The sequence below is a fragment of the Littorina saxatilis genome, linkage group LG3 (genome assembly GCF_037325665.1).
Source record: "Littorina saxatilis isolate snail1 linkage group LG3, US_GU_Lsax_2.0, whole genome shotgun sequence".
Classification (NCBI taxonomy): domain Eukaryota; kingdom Metazoa; phylum Mollusca; class Gastropoda; order Littorinimorpha; family Littorinidae; genus Littorina; species Littorina saxatilis.
The window spans coordinates 26,816,859-26,836,530 of NC_090247.1; the positions used below are offsets into that span (position 1 = coordinate 26,816,859).

The following is a 19,672-nucleotide window of genomic DNA, read 5'->3' on the forward strand; positions in this document are numbered from 1 at the left end:
TGTTGCCTTACCTCTTGTGATTGACCGAGTCCGAGTGTAACGTGCCCCATGGCAAACAAGACCTCGGCGTTCTGCGGTGCGCTGGACAGTAGATGGGTCAGCACTTCTCCGGCCTGACGCAGCTGCCCGTTGTCCATTAGAGTTTGCACCTGTCAACAATCAATTTGGTTTGCACCTGTCAACAATCAATTTAGTTTGCATCTGTCAACAATTAATTTAGTTTGCACCTGTCAACAATCAATTTGGTTTGCACCTGTCAACAATCAATTTGGTTTGCACCTGTCAACAATCAATTTGGTTTGCACCTGTACTGTCAACAATCAATTTGGTTTGCATCTGTCAACAATCAATTTGGTTTGCACCTGTCAACAATCAATTTGGTTTGCATCTGTCAACAATTTGGTTTGCACCTGTCAACAATCAATTTGGTTTGCACCTGTCAACAATCAATTTGGTTTGCACCTGTCAACAATCAAATTGTACAATGGTAGAATTCGATTGAGAAAGACAAGATGATTTTGTGTGTATGTGTGTGTTTGGGGGGCGGGAGTCAGTGTGTGTGGTCGTCCGTACGTCTGTCTTTCTGTGTCTGTGTCAGCCCCAGTTTCATAAAAGAGAAACGGCTACTTTCGCCATTTTTGATTTGCCATGCCTCACCATTGGCCTAGGAAAAAAACCTTTGTTTCGAACAGGATTTCTCAACTTAAGCGTGCAAACCATTTTTGTTTTCTTTTCTCAACGTGTTTTCAAAACAAATTGAATAAACTTTCGTGATTAAAGTATAATGTGTACACCAACTCACAAAGCCGAGCAGAACACCGGTATCATTGGGTGCTCTCTGCGCCATCTGAGAAAAGATGGCCAACGCGTCCCGCGTGCGTCCCGTGCGCTGGTAGATCTGTCCCAGCTGTCCCATCGCCTCCACGTCCTGGCTGGCAGACACGGCCCTGTCAAGGTAAAGGCGTTCATTAATAATATACAATACCAATACATGCACATCCTGGCGGTGACCTTACGAGTAATTTTCACCGAGACAAACTGCGTTCTGGAAATTCTTTGTCAGTTCCTGGAGGACATGCACAAGAAGTGACAACATGTTAACATGTAGCCATTATTCGCTTTTTTTTTTTTTTTTTTTTTTCTTTTTTTTTTTTTACTTCGAAGATCTCATCACAGTCACTTTGTTGTGTACATTTCGAAGATTTTATTTTGGAAGGGAGGGTGAAGAAGAGATGAAGGTTTATGTAATCAGCCTCGTTTGTCATTAATTGAGCAGGAAGTTCTCCCCCCTTTCCCCTATCCCATCTCCCCCCTTTCCCCGTCGCGATATAACCTTGAATGGTTGAAAACGACGTTAAACACCAAATAAAGAAAGAAAGAAAGAAAGAGCAGGAAGTCTTTTTACCGAAAATTCAGTGCCAACGAGCTTTGTGAAGTAGACCAATTAATATTAGGCTCAAGACTGTCGTGTAATCGTGACCATCCATGTATCTTTTCGAAATAAGCTTACAGCCTGCGAACCGAGTGTGTGTTGGGTGTAACATGACATCACTTTAAAGTATAGTATTTTACGGTTTCAAACGTTAAACGTCGGTCATATCGGCCGATGATTTCTAAAACATCTGCGTTTGAAGGTCCTACTATATCGTTTCCTCTGAATTACATAATACTGTAAAAGTTTAACAAGGTAGAACAAATTTGAGCCGGCAAAACGGCTTTACGTTTAACTGAATACGACACAGATCAAGGATCAAGGATTATGACAGAGTGTATAACTCTACTTCCAACACCATCATATATATCTAGGGGCAAAACTAGCATGGGAATCAAAAGAAATTCAGGCAGCAGCATCGTCAGTCCCCGGGTAGGGACAGTTATCGGGACGACATGAGGGCAGAGGATGCAGAAACCCTTCTCCAGGCAGTTCTGTCGGGGGGCCTTCCTTAAAGTTGTCAAAGTTGTCGAACCAGCTCTTCCGTTGTCTCCTGCGTAGGGAGCATACGTTTTCGCTAATCAAATAAGCATCGAACATAATACAAACAAAACCGATCTTGGACACTTTTGCAACACTTACAGCCTACCTTTTCAACAAGTCCTCAGCCTCCAGCTCTCGGCCCAGCTGTCTGAGGGAAGCCGCGGCGTTGGTCATGGCCGCAGTGTATTGGTTGTTGAGAGTGACCGCTCGCTTGTAACTGGCCACGGCTTCTTCATAACGCCCTGCCAATACACAACATTCTTTGCGCATTAAAGGCCCATTCCGCTTCCCGTAACCCATCAGTTTCTGATCACAGACACCGCCAGGCTTTTACATACACTACAAACACCCTTTCGTTTGAACGCTTACCGCTAGGTGTTACACTCTAGCATAGAGAGCGAGCATTTTTCAAAGAATGTACTTTGCATTGACGGTTTCGTTCACACGTAAGCCAGTCAGTTATATTGTCTTGGTCTTTTAATTTCTCGCTCTCACGCGCAGTCACCAATTGTTCTTCTGCAATAGCAAATCCGTTACCTGTTTTATGAAATACGATGCCATAAAAGTGGTACAGGTCGGGCATGTCAGGTCGCAGTCTCAACCCCTCCTTGATAAAAGCTTCCGCCTTCTCCCACCTTCCGCGTCGTAACTCCAGCTGACTAAGGGAGAGCAGCGCGTCAGTATAGTGAGGGTCGATGTTCAGTGCTTGTCGCAAGAGTTGCTCCCCTGAAGTGTCGTTTCGGTTTCTGCACACGGATAGGAAGGTGGTTTTAGTGGTGGTGTTGATAGTGTGTGTTTGAGGGTAATATCGAATTTGACACAGCTTAGTTCAACAACCTGTAAGTTATATCCTCTATTGCAGCGGTTAAAGTTGATAGTGTTAGAAATCCTGAATAACCGCCTTGAGATCGTCGCTTTGACTTGTTCAAGATTTCGACACCCTGATAGGTTTGAAACTTGAATTAGGGAAACCACCAGAAAACCTTTTTTGAAATCAGGAAGGCCTGATAACCAATTCGGAACTTTCGCCCCTGCTGTTGTATCAAAACAAACTTTTCGGTGGGAAAAAAAACTTAAACCGTTTATTAAGAACGGAGTTTGCTTAAAATTAAAAAAAAAACAAAAAAAAACCCACACAACAAAAAAAACTTTAAAAAACTAAGAAATATAGCTTAATAAACAACAACAACAACAACAACAACAACAACAAACAAACAACGACAACGACAACGACGACGACGACTGCAAACGAAAAACGAAAAACGACAACAACAACAACAAACAGAAGCTGAAGAAAACACCAAAGCGACGTACATGAGAACGTTCCCGAGGTTAACCAGTGCCCCTCTGTGTGTAGGGTGTAGAGACAGGGCTTTTCTGTAGCACCTCTCGGCCTCTCTATCATCCTCCACCACTGTGCCCAGATTGTTGTGGTAACTCGGTTGACTGGGGTATAAACTGTGTGGACAAAATCGAAAAACAAGCAAGATTACATTTTTTGAACGTTTGATAGATGATTTTCGGAACTAACTCTGTCGGGTTTGTAATGGTTGTGAAAGAGTGACTATTCTTGCTTTCCCTTTGACAAATGACGTCAACCGTGCCTGTCCACGTGTTTCCGACACACTTCTCGCTGGTGATTGGCCCCTCCAATGTTTGTCCGAGTAAAAAGCAAGGGTATTCACTCTTTCACAGCCCATACAAACCCGACAGAGTTATTTTTGGAATTCGTCTTTTGAGCACAAAGGAACGTGCACGCTCACAAGAACCTCAGACATCGTCATGTCAGTGAATAAGACAGCAAAGCTCGTGTATTTTAATAGATACGATTGACCCATCGGGAAAAGTTCGTGTATGAGTGCTAAAAACATCATGTCTGGCAATTTGAATAAGATCGTAGAGTTTTTTGTTTGTTTGTTTGCTTAACGCCCAGCCGACCACGAAGGGCCATATCAGGGGGGTACCGTAGAGTTCAAATCTTCATTTGAGCTAGATGGCGAAGTTCGTGTCTCCGTCTGACGAACACAGCAAGGTTCAAATCTTCATTTTAATGAGTGTGCAAAGTTCAAATAAATTATTATTTTCGATCCGGATGAAAAGTTCAAGACTTTATTATGTAAAAACAAGATCGCAAAGCTCGTGTTTGTATCACTGAGATCCTGACAGCAAGGTTCAAGTCTTCATTCTAATAAGACCACAGAGTTCAACAATAGTTTAGATGAAGATGAAAAGTTCAAATCTTCAAAGTATTAGAACAAGATTGTAAAGTTCGCGTATTCAGCCGATTGAGACAGCAAAATTCCATTCCCACCTGATTCGATTTACAAGTTCATGGAAGAGTTACGGCGATAGCAAACCGCGCCCGTGTGTAGTTGCCAGTGTGTACCTGTGGCAGGTATGTCGTTTGGTGTCGGCATTGGGTAAAACGCCGAACAGGCAAGAGTCGATCGGAGTTTTAACCCCTACGCAGAGAGTGACTCGCTCGCACCCCCGGATTGCAGATTTATCAATAAGCAGGGCCGGATCTGGGGGGGGGGGGGTTCCTGGGGTTCCGGACCCCCCCCCCCCCCCCCCTGGCCATCCAATGTACCTCTCAGAGAAAAATAAATGTGGACTTTGGACCCCTGCCTTCAGTTGGCACCCCTCCCCCACTCAAACGAACTTGGTCCGGCCCTGATAAGGAAGGGCAAACCGTGACTGTTCAGATCTGAACATGCGTCATTGAAATGTCTCCCCTTCTTTTTGCTTCCTGTGTCTCGCGGATGGTGTAGCAGAGAGCACCAGAAAGTTTTAAACAAAAAGAGGACACACCAGAAACCAGGTAAACAGAAAGTGTCAAAATGCATGTGCAAAAAAGGAGAGAAATAAACAAAAGTGTGTACATGCATGCAGCAGCAAAAAGTAAGCTAGAAATTGTTCCAGCATTCTTGGGCAGATGCCACACAGTAAACATCGAGACAGCAAAGAATAAACAAAAGACCTTCACTCCAACCACAGCCACCGCTAAGCCTCTTCCACCTCCGCAAAGACCCAAGACTGCGAAACGTATTTCAAATTGCCGAACACTTTTTTCAGTGAAGGAAAGATGACGACAAGGACTTTCCGAACATATAGGAAATGAAAAAAGTTTCAGCATTATGGAATCTTATAGATATGGTAATTGTTTCGCCGAACGTTAGTTTATTGTGTACGCAACCACAAAGTTAGACTGAGACACTGCATCCTTGTGGGCGGAATCCTGTCTCTGTGGAGAACTTGTTTGATCACTCGAGAATTTAAGTTTTGTGTCAGCAAGATGCTTTTAAACTCCGTCAAATCTTGGCTAATACGTTAATCACGCCCTGAACGGTACACAAATAATCGTTATTCTTTCAAAGAAAAACTGCATTGTGCAAAGAATATTCGGTTCAAAAATTGACTAAACAAACTGTACATAAAACTGTCCACGGCTGGAGCAACGGACATATTTTCACAGAGTAAACATAACTTTCTACTACCCACACGTGTTGGAAGTTAATAATTATCTATGGCTAAAATCAACAGGAGAAATTCGCGTTGAAAATGGAAAGTTTACCACCCAAAGCGTCAAGTTTACTTTTGAAATTGGAAGTTCGTTTTCACGTCTAGCGTCTCGGCATGATCTGCACAGAAAGTCGTCTGCGCCTCAGACAAAAGCCGATTATTGGAAAGTCTGAGGTAAGCTCTAAGTCACACAATGTTACACGCTCTCGTGCAAACATATCACACGCTAGGACAGGAAGCCTTTATGACTTTGAACTAGCCGCCTCAAGTACAGGCGCTTTAAACAAAATCATGCAAATATAATCAATTTTTCGCTCTTTTTTCTCTTCTTTTTTGAATGTATGCAAGGTCTACATCTTGGTTTTCTTGAAGTCAACTTTTGTATAGTATACTAATGTTATTCAATCAATCGTCCAGTCATTCATTTAATTGTTTCCACTCTTCTAACCTTCTCTGTACAATACTGTTTTCAATGTTTTCGGATACATCACATTTCTATTACATTTCTTTTATTTATCAGTTTATGTATCCATCTATCTATTTATTTGTTCATTCATTTATTTAAAAAAAATACTTGCACATCATCCAATTGTGGTTTTACTCATTTAAATGTCCTCATACTCCGAAACTGTGGTCGTCTGTGCGCTATACTTCTTCACTAACACCGTGACTAGAAATGTCCGATTGAATGAATAATTACTACCGTTGTGTATAGAAAGTTTCTCCCACTTCAACAGATTACACAGTGAAAACAATATAAATAATAAAACAATAATAGCAGGCTCGATGATTTTACTTGTAAACATCAACATTTCGTGACCTTCTCAATCAGAAAGTAGGCCTACCGTAAAGAAAACCGATACATGTCTCAAGAGCTCACGAGGCTCTTGAGACATTGAGAGCTGCCTCGTGTTTTGTATGCAAATGTCAACCCACAGATGTATACGTAAATCTACTACAGCCAATTGTTTGTTGAAAGATCTGGTGGGAAAAGTTCATGACCGGCACTTGACTCTCTAACAAAAACATCGTTGACACGGCGTATCGTTGACTGCTCATCACAATTACATTTGAACAGAAAACGCCTACAGCCCGAAAGTTATTGCAGGTGACATTACATTGTATACAAAAAAGGTTGGTTGGTTGGTTTGGTTGGTTGGTTGGTTGGTTGATAGTGTGAAGAATAAGGATGAGATCGAAAGAGCAAAAGAAGTTGAAAGAGAAAGTTGTACGGAAAATGGGTCAAAGAAGACTGAGTGTGGCACTGGGAATGAGTGAGACGGGGCGAGTGAGTGATTGAGAAGTTTGCGGGAGAAGGGGGGAGGGGGAGGGGTGGAGAGGGCAGGGGTGTTAGTACGTCATTGATCACGAGTAAGTCGTAGAGGAAGTCACACACGTAAAACGGTGTTGGAAGTCAGAGACTCAGTGAGCGTTTTCGTGACACTGAGTCACAGTTGACTTAGTCAGTAAGGGTGCCACAGGTAGAGTTGTGAAGTGCGTAATGATAATTCTAATAACGATAACTCATTACCTTATAGCAGTCTTGTAGTGCAGCACGGCCCGATGGGTGTCACCGCTGTCCTTGAGAAAGTTGGCGTAGTTGTAGTGCATCTTGGCGTTGTGAGGCAGCGTCTGCAGTCCAGACCTGTTACCAACAAATACAATAACAAAATCTTACAAAAGACATTGCATTCCTTCTTGTGGGTTACTTTTACATCAAGCAAAAATTGCGAGCAAAAACAAGTAGCCTGAAACGAAATCAATACATTTAGTCAATCTGTGGGCCTCAGAATAAAACTGAACCCACTGCAGTTGTTGGTTTTTACCAAGACATGGAGATCTGTCCAGTGGTTTTCCAGGAATTGCTCTACACACACACACACACACGCGCGCGCGCGCGCGCACACACACACACACACACACACACACACACACACACACACACACACACACACAACTTGATTAAATGTAAACACGAACCGAAAACGAACGAACAAACCTTAAAACAAAAACAGCACACAAACGCTCATCCGGACACACAAACTAATATGTCCCCCTCCAGCCGTCGTAAATATCTTTCCAACCAACTAAACCTCTCCAGGAAAAGTTTTATTTCGACTCAGTCGAGCTCAGTGAAGTGTGATCTGCATAGCGGGACCTCAAGGTTTTCACTGTACGAGTGGAACCGACTATTAACCTTGAATGTGATACCCTGCTGTTCTTTTGATGCCGAGTTTTAAATCGGTGTTTTCATGACGATGCCTGCAAAAAGGAAGTATAAAATTACACACGTGTGTTGATGAAAGACTTTGAATAAGAATGTAAAGGTGAAAAAATTTGAAAAGGAGTACTTGCAGTGTAGGTGTATTTTCTATCTGAGTTAAGTACTTGTGTAGATGTCTGCCTGTGGGAGAGAGATAAGGAAGAAAGAGAGAGAGAGAGAGAGAGAGATAGAGAGACACAGAGAGACACAGAGAGACACAGAGAGACACAGAGACAGAGAGAGTGTTTGTGTGTGCGTGCACACGTGTGTGTGTGTGTTTGTGTGTGTGTGTGTGTGTGTGCAGTGTGCTTGCGTCACGATCTGACTGTGTTTCTTTACGTGTGAGTGTTTCTGTGTCTGTCGGTGTGCGCGCACTTGCAACTTACGTGTGTGTCTGTGGCCGTCTGCCTTTTTTTCTCGTCTTTTGTGTGCATGTCTGTTCTTTTCTTTGTGTCCCTGTTTATTTGATTGTTTTATTTCCTCCCTTATAGCCTATAATTGGCTGACATTTAGTGTGTCTTTTATCATATAACTTTCTGATAGCAGTTTCATCACAGTCTTACATTCTCAGTAGCGTACATACAAATGTAATGATCATTATACCCCACACAGCCTCACAAGCTACCAAGCTTCCCAAACAACCATCAGGTGCAAGTCAAAGTTTTATCTCTCGACCCAGACCAGCACTCAAGCGAAAATAAACGGTGTTTGCGATTTGAAAGATACCATGGTGTCGCGTGTTTTGATGTAGTCATCTATCTGCTGGCGGATCGGAAACATTATTTCGATAGTTTCACATCAATTTGACCTATACTGGAGGGGGAGGGGGTGATGGAGAGGGGGTGCCACAGCCTAGTGAATCTAATTGCAAGTTTAATATACTGAATATGAAAGGTACTATTGCTGCAGATAGAATTTTTTCAATGTCTGTTTTCACAGACCATTAGAAGTTGTGCTTGAAAACATTTTGATGCAGTGTAGACTGATGCAAAATTGACGAGGAGAAGGAGGCGGAGGACGACGACGACGCCGCCGACGACGATGATAATGATGACGACGACGATGACGATGATGATAATGATGATGATGATGATGATGATGATGATGATGATGATGATGATGATGATGATGATGATAGGGAGACGGAGCAGGATATCGACGGTGACGATGACGACGATGACGTCAGTGGCAAAGGACCCGCAACGACTTCATTTCACTAGAAACCGGTTAAATGTACTAAGCTAACATCCTGAACATCTTTCAAAATTGTAATTTTGCAACAACAGCAGTAACTTTTCCTTTTAATGCCTGTATTCTATTACGGAAGTAGCAAGCTCAAAGTTCTTAATTGTTCAGTGCAAAATGTCAAAAATTCTGTTCACCAGATAGCCAGCTCCTTTAATGCTGCAACGAAGCATGTCTAAACGTTCGCAATGCTCCACCGAAAGTACTGAATGGGAGAAGTAAGGGTTCAGAGGGTTCGCTCGAAAGAGCATAGTACGAAGACCGTACGCATGTTACATACATTATCTGGATGAATAAACTCAGTCACAACAAACTTTTACTGCTGACACTTCGGAGGGGTAGCTTGGGTGCAGTTAGGCACACACAAAATACTGCATCCCTGACTCGACTTATTTTAGTTCGATAAGAGTTATCTGTGTCTGTCTCTCTGTCTCTGTCTCTGTCTCTGTCTCTCTCTGTCTCTCTCTCTCTCTCTCTCTCTCTCTCTCTCTCTCTCTCTCTCTCTCTCTCTCTCTCTCTCTCTCTCGCTCGCTACATTTCAATGTTCTATCATGCATTATGTATTCGTATAGGTAATGTTGTAATTAGTAATACTGTATGATTGCAATTGACAATTGTCCTTTTATTGTCTTTATTTTTATGTCTTAGTTTAGCAGGGACAGATTGTAAGACTAGGCGTGAGCCTAAAATCTCCATCCTTGAGTAATAAAGTTCGTTCGTTCGTTCGTTCGTTCTCTCGCTCTACCTCTCTCTCGTTCTCTCTATCTGCCTGTCTGTCTGTCCTTCTGTCCCATTCTCTCTTTCTCTCTCTTTCTATCTCTCCCTTTCTCTCTCTCTCTAGCAATCTCTCTCCCTCTCTCTCTCTGTCTATATCCCCCTTTCCCTCTCTCTCTCTTTCGCTTTCTCTCTCTCTAGCACACTCTCTCCTTCTCCATCTTTCTATATCTCCCCCCTCTCTCTCTCTCTCTCCCTTTCTCTCTCACCCTCTCTCTCATTCTATATCGCTCTTGTCATCATTCTACGTCGTTCTCTTCCCTATCTCCTTCTCCCTCTTCTTATTTTTCGTCTTCTTTCTTCCATATAAGCTTTGCTCATATGCAATCTGATTCTGTGTTGTTTACCCCCCTACATATCTCCAAAGGAATGTATCCACAATATGCGTATTTTTTCTTTCATTTTCGTGAAAAATGCAGATTGGGATGAGAGAAAAAACAAACGAACATGCACATCCGTTCCAGTGACTGTTGAAATTCCGTAATCATCAATCAAATACTACGGTGTTTTGATGAGTCTAGGGACGATGACCTCACGTCTGATGGATTAAGTCATTCATTCATTCTCGATCAGCAGACGCCAGTTAATTGATCGCATGACATATGTAGTCAGGCCGTGTATGAGAGGAATGCTTTTCAGAAGAGAATACATTTAACTGCCTCCAGTATACTTATTCATAGGAGATTTCGGGCTGTAGAAATGACTTATGTCGTTTGGGTTGGCCTTTGATTATCCATTTGAAATCTTCTTCCCGCTCCGTTGGAAACCAGCGATGTGTTAGCTACGAGCATTGTATTTTGTTACGTAGCTCGTTGTAAATGAAAAGTATTGAAACTGATGAAAACACCTTGTTCCTCAACCCCCGTGAGACGGAGACTGTGCCACTTTGAACTTCAGCACTGCGCTTTCAAAAATGGAAACAATAACACATCAGTTCATTGAACAACAATAATTTTCATTTGCCTGAAAATCAAAAGCATACTCACTTGAAAAGCGACTCTCTGCTTGTCCACGCGTAGTTTCGGTTGTAAGTCTTGGCAGCAAAGACCACAATGAGAATAGCAGTGGAGACTACAATACACCTGCATCCTAGATAGCGATGTCTACTGTGCTGGTATTTTTCCCACAATCCTGAGGCTCCATGAGCTACCAACAGGCAGAATCCGAGACTGAAACGTACATTAAAGGGCATTTCAGACACTTCGACAAACAGTACTGTTTTTGTATCTTTTAATTTGTCAGGTAATTATATGCAGTTTGACCAGACTTTATTTTCAAAATGTATTTTTTTCATAATCTCTCTCTTTCTGTCTCGCTCTCTCTTCCCCACCCCCTCTCTCTCTCTCTCTCTCTCTCTCTCTCTCTCTCTCTCTCTCTCTCTCTCTCTCTCTTATTTCTCGCCAATACTCGCTCATTATTTCACCAAAACATTATCTTCGTCGTCGCTATCAATTATATTGTCATGATAGTCTTGTCCAATTAGCAATGTGATCATTGTCTTCGTCAAAGGTATCATCATCATCATCACCATCATCATCGTCATCGTCATCATCATCGTCGTATCGTCGTCATCATCATCATCATCATCATCATGGGCGGGGATGTAGCTCAGTCGGTAGCGCGCTGGATTTGTATCCAGTTGGCCGCTGTCAGCGTGAGTTCGTCCCCACGTTCGGCGAGAGATTTATTTCTCAGAGTCAACTTTGTGTGCAGACTCTCCTCGGTGTCCGAACACCCCCGTGTGTACACGCAAGCACAAGACCAAGTGCGCACGAAAAAGATCCTGTAATCTATTTCAGAGTTCGGTGGGTTATAGAAACACGAAAATACCCAGCATGCTTCCTCCGAAAGCGGCGTATGGCTGCCTAAATGGCGGGGTAAAAACGGGCATACACGTAAAATCCGTGGGAGTTTCAGCCCATGAACGAACAAACAAACAAACAAACATCATCATCATCATCATCATCATCATCATCATCATCATCATCATCATCATCATCATCATCATCATCATCATCTTTGACAAAACTATCGTCTCCTTACCTGGGAATGTAAAGTACTCGTTCCGCCACAACGAATCCTACACGGAAGAAAAGATTGGAGGATGGCAGAAAAGGCAACGCCATCATCATTATGGCAACCAAAAGCACGTCATCCCCGTCGTCAGTGTTTGAAGAACACTTGATTGCTTGCTTATGGTGGTAGCTTGAACTGCCGTTGCCAATGTTGTTGTTGTTGTTGTTGTTGTTGTTGTTGTTGTTGTTGTTGTTGTTGTTTTCCTTGGTGCAAGTAAGGGTATCAGATTTGATGGGGTTGTTGTTGTGGTCTTCTTTAATTACCGTGTCATCCTGAAACCGTTCAAATTTGAGGGATATTAATTCCGTTTTTCAGGAGAGTCATTCTGCGAACATCAGTTGCAAGAACAACACGTAAATAACAAAAACGTCAATCAGCTGTTTTTCCACATACACAAACACACAAAATCATCTATCTATATATATATGATCGTGCGAGCTAATAATAGAACACCCTGACGAAGGCCACGAGGCCGAAATATTGGTGAAAACGTGAAGGCTTGTTTTGGTTATTTTTTCCATATTTGTTTGTATATATATATATATATATATACGACTTGTGTCTGTCTGTGTGTGTGTGTGTGTGTGTGTGTGTGTGTGTGTGTGTGTGTGTGTGTGTGTGTGTGTGTGTGTGTGTGTGTGTGTGTGTGTGTGTGTCCGCGATGCACGGCCAAAGTTCTCGGTGGATCTTTTTCAAATTTGGAGACCGTATTCAGCTACACCCCGGACACAACCTCATCGATGAGATATTTCAACACGTGCTCTCAGCGCGCGCTGAACCGATTTTGGTTTTTCTCTGGATCCATTCCCAGTAACTCTTCCTTATCTTCTCCAGTGTTTTCAGCGTTTATCTCCCTTCCTTCATGTGGCGTCAAACCATATTCCCGTTACTACGTTACTATTTTTAGAATGTCACTGCACTGTCCAGAACGCTTTCCTTGCACCCGTAAGTTGTCCTTAGTGTAAAAGTGAAAAGGTCGAATCAATTTATAGCCACGCAAAAAATACACTGTCATCTATTATATTTATAGATATAGATATAGATATAAATATATATATATACGGCTTCTCTCTGTGTGTGTGTGTGTTTGTGTGTGTGTGTGGGCAACACCTGTGGATTGTAGAGTTCTGTTTGTGATGTGGTCTGGCGGCTTTGGTGTGTCTGTATGTTCAGGCCTTCCTTCGAGAAGCCAAAACAGTTACTCTCAATCCCGTTTGAGTGGACTTCGCCTTCAAAGGTGATTGTGGTGTTTCGGCACTCGATTACATTTGGCGTCGTCGACAGCGATGGGACTCGACAGGAAATGTTCAGGCCACTGAATCATTTTCATGCTGTTCCCATTCCACCTGGGAGGGACCTAAGCTTGGCGGGTCCATTGTTCCGAACTTTGGGGACAAAGTTCATTCAAAGGGGGTCGAGTGTGACAGCTGGATCTCCCTTCCTTCGTGTGGCGTCAATCCATATTCCCGTTACTACGTTACTATTTTTAGAATGTCACTGCACTGTCCAGAACGCTTTCCTTGCACCCGTAAGTTGTCCTTAGTGTAAAAGTGAAAAGGTCGAATCAATTTTTAGCCACGCGAAAAATACACTGTCATCTATCTCTATATATTTATAGATATAGATATACATATATATATACGGCTTCTCTCTGTGTGTGTGTGTATGTGTTTTTGTGTGTGTGTGTGGGCAATTGCGCAACACCTGTGGATTGTAAAGTTCTGTTTGTGATGTGGTCTGGCGGCTTTGGTGTGTCTGTATGTCCCATGTCATGTCATGTCACGTGCATGTCATGTCACACTCAGCACGAGTAATTCACTGCAGTTGCTGGCCCGTAGAGTGCGTTCTTTCACAAGCAAACATGCTGATTACATAGCGACTGCTTTAACGCACCTCGAGCTTACATAGCCAAGTCAGTGCTCAAATAGCGATTCTCTCCCGAATTCCTGAGGGTAAAGGGGGACAATCACATTTTCGTTGTGTCTTAAACACACGACACAGCTCCCTCTGCTGTTGGCGTGGGTCCAGAAAGGGGGCTAGCTGCCCTTGGTGGCGTTCCCACTCGCCCTGCAGGAGTCCTCGTGTTTCTCGGGAGAGAAGTGAAAGTCGCTAGAGGGGTGAGCTTCAGCTCACTCTTTGTCTAGGGACGCTTTTGTTACCCTGCTTTTATCCTGCCTTTTTAACCCTGAGCTGTTTGGCTTGTTTTTTCTTGGTGACCGTACCGTACCTTGTAAGTGATGAGCCAAGTTGCTAAACACAAACTGCCAAACACCACCTTTGCTGATAGGCGGGAAACGTTCATCTGGGTAGATAACTACCTTCCAACGGACACCACTGCTCTGAGGGAGCAAGATTGGTCCCTTAATATGGACCAAACAGCAAGCGGTTCTGACCGCGCCCCAGATATTCCCATGGAATCACTGAATGAGACTGACCGGGCCAGCCGGACTGGTCAGTCCCCAAAATCCAAACAGCTTAATAAAGCAATCACCAATGAGAAAACCAGCATATCTTCTCCTTTCAAGAGAAAGAGATTGCGGGAGGACGACCCTGAGGGGGGGCAGAGCTCTCCGGAATCTCTTCTCTTCCGGGATAGCCCCCCACGCTCTCAGATTACTGATCATTTTGAGGAAGACTTCACCGAAGTCAATCGTAAGAAGCCCAAAAAGAAAAAGAAGCAAAAGGTCCTCTGCGAGGGTCCCCCTCTTCAGGGAAACACAGGTATTTCCCATGCAACATCTGCCCGGGGGGTCGACACCTCCCAACCCCTAACTGAATCACAAGAAAACCAGACAACTCAACAGCCACCACCACCTGCCAATACACACACACACACAAAACAAAGACCCCGAAGAAAACTTCTTTACCAACCCAAGCAACCTCCTCCCTCCTTCTTAGAGTTCCCCGTGGTGGTGCAGGACCTGAAGGAGGGCCCTGCAACATTGCAGGGACTCGGCCTCAGGAGGAAAAAAAACTTTTGACCTTGCCATCGGCGAGGTCAAAGAAATACGCATGCTGGCAGCTGGGAGCGTCCTGGTAGGGTGCTCCTCAGCATCACAACAAAACAAGCTATTGAGGCTGGACTCGATCGGCGGCATCAAAGTGAAATGCCACCGTCCGGAGGTAACAACCGAAGGTGTCATTAAACGCATACCCACAATACATTCAGGAACAGACCTGTCTGAGATGGCAGTGGGCGTGCGCGTCCGGATGGAGGATGGGAGTCTTGTAGAAAAGGGCCCCTCCTCGGTTCGATCTTTTCGCCGTCTTCTCCTTAGGGATGGGAAACCGTCTCAGGCGGTCCGTGTCACGTTTACAACGGCAATTCTTCCAGACAGCGTCGTTCTGGAGAGTGAGGTGTACGGCGTCGAACCCTACACTCCTCCAGTGCGGCGCTGTACGAAGTGCCAGAGACTATCGCACCTAAAACAACAATGCAAATCAAAAGTGCAGATCTGCCCCCGATGTGGCTCCAAGGGCCACGACGGAGCGACGTGCACCAAGGCCAAACATTGCGTAAACTGCAAGGGCGAGCATTCCGCCGCTTATCTTGGATGCCCGGAAATGAGACTGAGGCTGCAGGCCAATAAGATCAGGTCGGCAGCATACATACCATATTCTGAGGCCCTGGATCGGGCGCGGCGCGAGCTCGCCAAACAACAAAATAAAACAGCGACTGCCCCAGCGGAAATGAGGGACTCCTTCTGGCGTCCCCCTCCGCAACCGATCCGGCGGACCTCAACCCCCCGGTCCGGGTACTCTTTGGCTGTCCAGAGACCCCCCCTGGGTGGGCAAGTAAATAAAATACAAGAAATCAAAAACAAAATGACCGAACATGACAATACACTCCTTCCAGTTCATGCGGACAGTTCTGCTGCAACCGCGAAGCACCAAACAACTTCGCAAAATCCAAATCCTGGCCCCCAGGCGCCCTGTAAGTCTCAGACGGCTCGGGCAGAGGCGCCGCTTCATGGGACCCCCGGGTTAAAGGCCTCCCTCCTACGCAAAGCCCAGAACAGGAAGGAGGACTCGAAAGAAGAGCAGCTCTTCGAGAGGTTGATGGGGAGAATGGAGGAGGGATTGGCCCAGAGATTCAGAGAATACAAACTTAAAACTGAACAGGAAATAAAGCAGCAGATGAGGGAGGAGCAGGAGAAGGCAGAGCTTGAGCTAGCCGACGCTGCACTAGATAAGCTAAAAACAGGAGAGCAATATGCAAATTTAAATGAACAACAAAGAGGCCTTCAAGGTTTCATCGAGCAGTGCCTCGGCTTCATGGTTAAGGCCAGACAGATGCAGAGTCCTCTCGACCTGATCGACTCCCTCTCAGCTACATACACACAACTCTCCAACACCAAGGTTGAACGCTTCATTCCGGGCGGCGCCACTCTGGCGCTGGGCGCTCTTGCTGGTGCCAAGCAGTTGTCCGTGACGGATATGAAAGCTGTTAAAACCACTTTTTAACCTATTTTAAATCTGCCCTTTAACTTACCTTCTTTGTGCGTGTTAAAATGGCTGAACAAGGTGAAAGCGGTCACGGATTTATCATATTACAGTGGAACTGTCGCTCTATCAACTCTAACTTCTCTCAGCTATATAATTATATATCAAATCACTCTGCTGACATCTTAGTTATCCAGTCAGTCAAGAGAAAACGCTCCCTACTGCCTTCTATAGATGGTTTTGACTTCCCTCCCATAGTAGAGCAAAAGGGCTCAGGGCAACTCATTCAAACAGCTATTTATCTAAAGTCTTCCTTAAATTACAAACCCTTTGCACCTCTCATCCCTAGTTCAGAAAATCTCAGTACATGTGCTGTTGAAATCGAAATAAAAGGATCCAAAAACCTCAACATAGTTAACATATATTACCCCCACGGGTGTAATAAAAAAGGAACTACCGACTGGCTAAAATCCCTGGATCATGGCAGGGCACACTGGTGCGTGATGGGTGATTTTAATAATCACCACCCTCTGTGGGACTCTGCTAACCCTAGATACAAACATGCCAATAGCAACCTTGCTGACGTCATTTTGGAAACTGACTTTTGTATACTAAACGATGGCTCGGCAACCAGACTTCCAGACAGAGCTGACCATTCCCCGTCAGCAATCGATCTCTCCCTTTGCTCAAATGCCATAGTCACTGACATCGACTGGAACGTTTTCCCGGACGCCCTCGGCTCCGATCACTTACCCATTGTTCTTACCTTCCGCCACTTCGCCCCTAATCGCAATAACTCGGAGGTCAGAAAAAAGTACAATTACAAACAGGCAAATTGGGACAGCTTCCGTGCGGAGCTCGAGGGTGTCAGGGAGGAAACTCTCCTTACGGATGACATCGAAGCCTCTTACAATAACATACGTCAATGTATACTCACTGCTGCCAATAATCACATTCCGCTTAAATCAGTAAATCCTAACTGTAAGGCCAAAAGGAATGAGTGGTGGAATGCAGACTGTGATGAAGCCTTGGCAAACAAGCGATATCACATTAGGACATATCTCAGGCACTGCTCAGACGCTAACTTCACGAATATGAAGTCAGCTGAAATACAATTTAACCAGATCACCGCTGAGGCTAAACTTCAAAACTGGGAAAACTTTGTCAACAAAGAAACTAAAGATTACAAAGACTGTGGCAAAATCTGGAAGAAAATCCGCAGATTTAAATGTAGATACAGAACTAAAGAAAAGCCACTACTATCGGGTGATAAAATGACCACAACTGACTCTGAAAAGGCAAACCTATTAGCAGATACCTTTGCCAAAAATAGTCAATCAAAATCCCTAGATACTGAACGACTCAATTATAGGTTAGATCAGGAGAAGGGTTTCACATACCCCCCAGATGACAACCAGTTGCCTATAAACTGCATGTTTAAGGCAAAAGAAGTCCAAAACGCCATCTCTTCTGTGAAAGACCCAAAAAAATCCACAGGTTTAGACCCAATATCATATCACATGATAAAACATCTACCACCTAACTTTGTTAAGTTGCTCACTCAGTTTTTCAACCTATGCTGGTTAAAGGATACTATCCCCGCAGCGTGGTCAGACTCACAAGTAGTAGCAGTATTGAAGAGCGGAAAACCGGGCAATCTACCTGGCAGTTACCGCCCCATATCAATAACCCCCCACGTCAGCAAGATCTTTGAGCGTGTGGTGAACCAGAGGCTGGAGTTCCACCTCAATAAACACAATATCATTCCTACATGCCAGGCAGGTTTTAGGCAAGGTCGTTCGTGTGCGGACCACATTGTGCACGTCACTGAAAAAATCAAAAAGACCTTGGCACATAGTAATAATTCTCTTCTTGGAACCTTCTTTGATATTAAATCTGCGTACGACAGCGTCTGGCATGCTCGTCTACTCCTAAAACTCGGCAGAATCGGTGTCTCTGGCCACATGTACCAATTCATCAAAAACTTCATCAGCAATCGCAAGATGTCTGTCCGGGTGGGCTCTTCGGTGTCCGAAACCCATGCGCTGGACATGGGGGTTCCCCAGGGCAGTATCATCGCGCCAAACTTATTCAGCATCATGCTCTATGACATTACTTCTGTTAAGGTTGACGGTGCCAGTGTACTTCTGTATGCGGACGACCTCGCCTTAATAGACACTAATAGACCACGCCATAACAGAGTTACCAACACTGTTGACTTATCTTCTTACCAAACTAAAATCGACAACCTCTGTCAATATATGTACACCAACGGCTTCCAACTAGCCTCAAATAAAACAGTCTTTCTTGTTGTCTCCCGTAGACAACTGTACAGGAACTGCAGTATAAAGATAGGTTGTGATATTATCAAACCGAGCTCAGAAGTTAAGTTCCTCGGCGTTATCATCGATACCCGACTTAACTGGACCAGTCATATCGAACATCTGATCAATAAGGCCAACAAGGATCTTTATATCATACGCTACCTGGCGTCCCAATCCTGGGCCAGAGGGCGTAAGTGTGTCACAGAGGTAGTGCGGGCATTAATTCGCTCCCGCCTCCTTTACGGGTGCGAAGCTTATTTCGCGACGCGCCCGGCGCTCATGAAAAAACTGGCTATTATAGAGTGCAGGGCGCTCAAAATAGCTCTGGGACTCTCCCAACAAGCGAGTAAGAGTCGAGTCTACAGCGAGTGTGGGTGGCTGCCCCTTGTGGATGAGATAAAACTCCGTTCAGCTCAGTATGCTGTCAGAGCCCACGCGGTAGAGAACTCTGCCTGCGAGGTCCTGACTGACTTTTTTCCTCAGCACCAAAATTATGAGGCCAACACCAAACATAGCACTCAACTCTTGGCCAAAACGCTACCCTTATCCGACACAGTAAACCGCATTCTAGCCGATAGCGGGGTGAAGGTCAGTGAGCTGGCCAGGGTCCCCCCGCCCTCCTACCCGCCTTGGCTTGAGGAAACCCCTACTATCATATACGACAGTGAAGATAATACTACCAAAAAAGATAACCCCGTCTACCTAGCTACTGTTACAAAAGAAACCCTAAACTACAAATTCTCGGAGCATTTAAAAGTCTTTACTGACGGATCCAAATTTGCAGACGGCAGCGTTGGCTGCGCCTTTGTGATCCCAGATCTCAAAATCTCAAGGAAATATACTCTTAATAAAGACATCTCCATATTCTCAGCCGAGCTATTTGCCTTGCTCATGGCATGCACTTTTATAAATGACCTCCCAGTCACACCGCGTGCGGTAGTTTTCTGCTCTGACTCGCGCTCTTCATTACAAGCTCTGCATCGAAACACATCAAATCGGGCAGAGCTACAAAGAGAAATCCTCTTTATATGTCACCAGTTAATCTCATCC

At 44.4% G+C, this 19,672-nt stretch overlaps 1 protein-coding gene across 1 annotated transcript in view; it reads right to left on the minus strand.

Annotated features, from left to right (window-relative positions):
- Positions 1-19,672, minus strand: part of LOC138962020 (protein O-mannosyl-transferase TMTC1-like) — an 89,358-nt gene that overhangs the window by 4,081 nt on the left and 65,605 nt on the right. The window contains exons 8-15 of the mRNA XM_070333711.1: positions 11,823-12,127; positions 10,766-10,948; positions 7,029-7,142; positions 3,290-3,433; positions 2,513-2,721; positions 2,082-2,217; positions 803-947; positions 12-149 (exon numbers count right to left, since the gene is read on the minus strand). Of these exons, the coding sequence (XP_070189812.1) occupies positions 12-149; positions 803-947; positions 2,082-2,217; positions 2,513-2,721; positions 3,290-3,433; positions 7,029-7,142; positions 10,766-10,948; positions 11,823-12,127 (1,374 nt within the window). The remainder of the gene's footprint in view (positions 1-11; positions 150-802; positions 948-2,081; positions 2,218-2,512; positions 2,722-3,289; positions 3,434-7,028; positions 7,143-10,765; positions 10,949-11,822; positions 12,128-19,672) is intronic.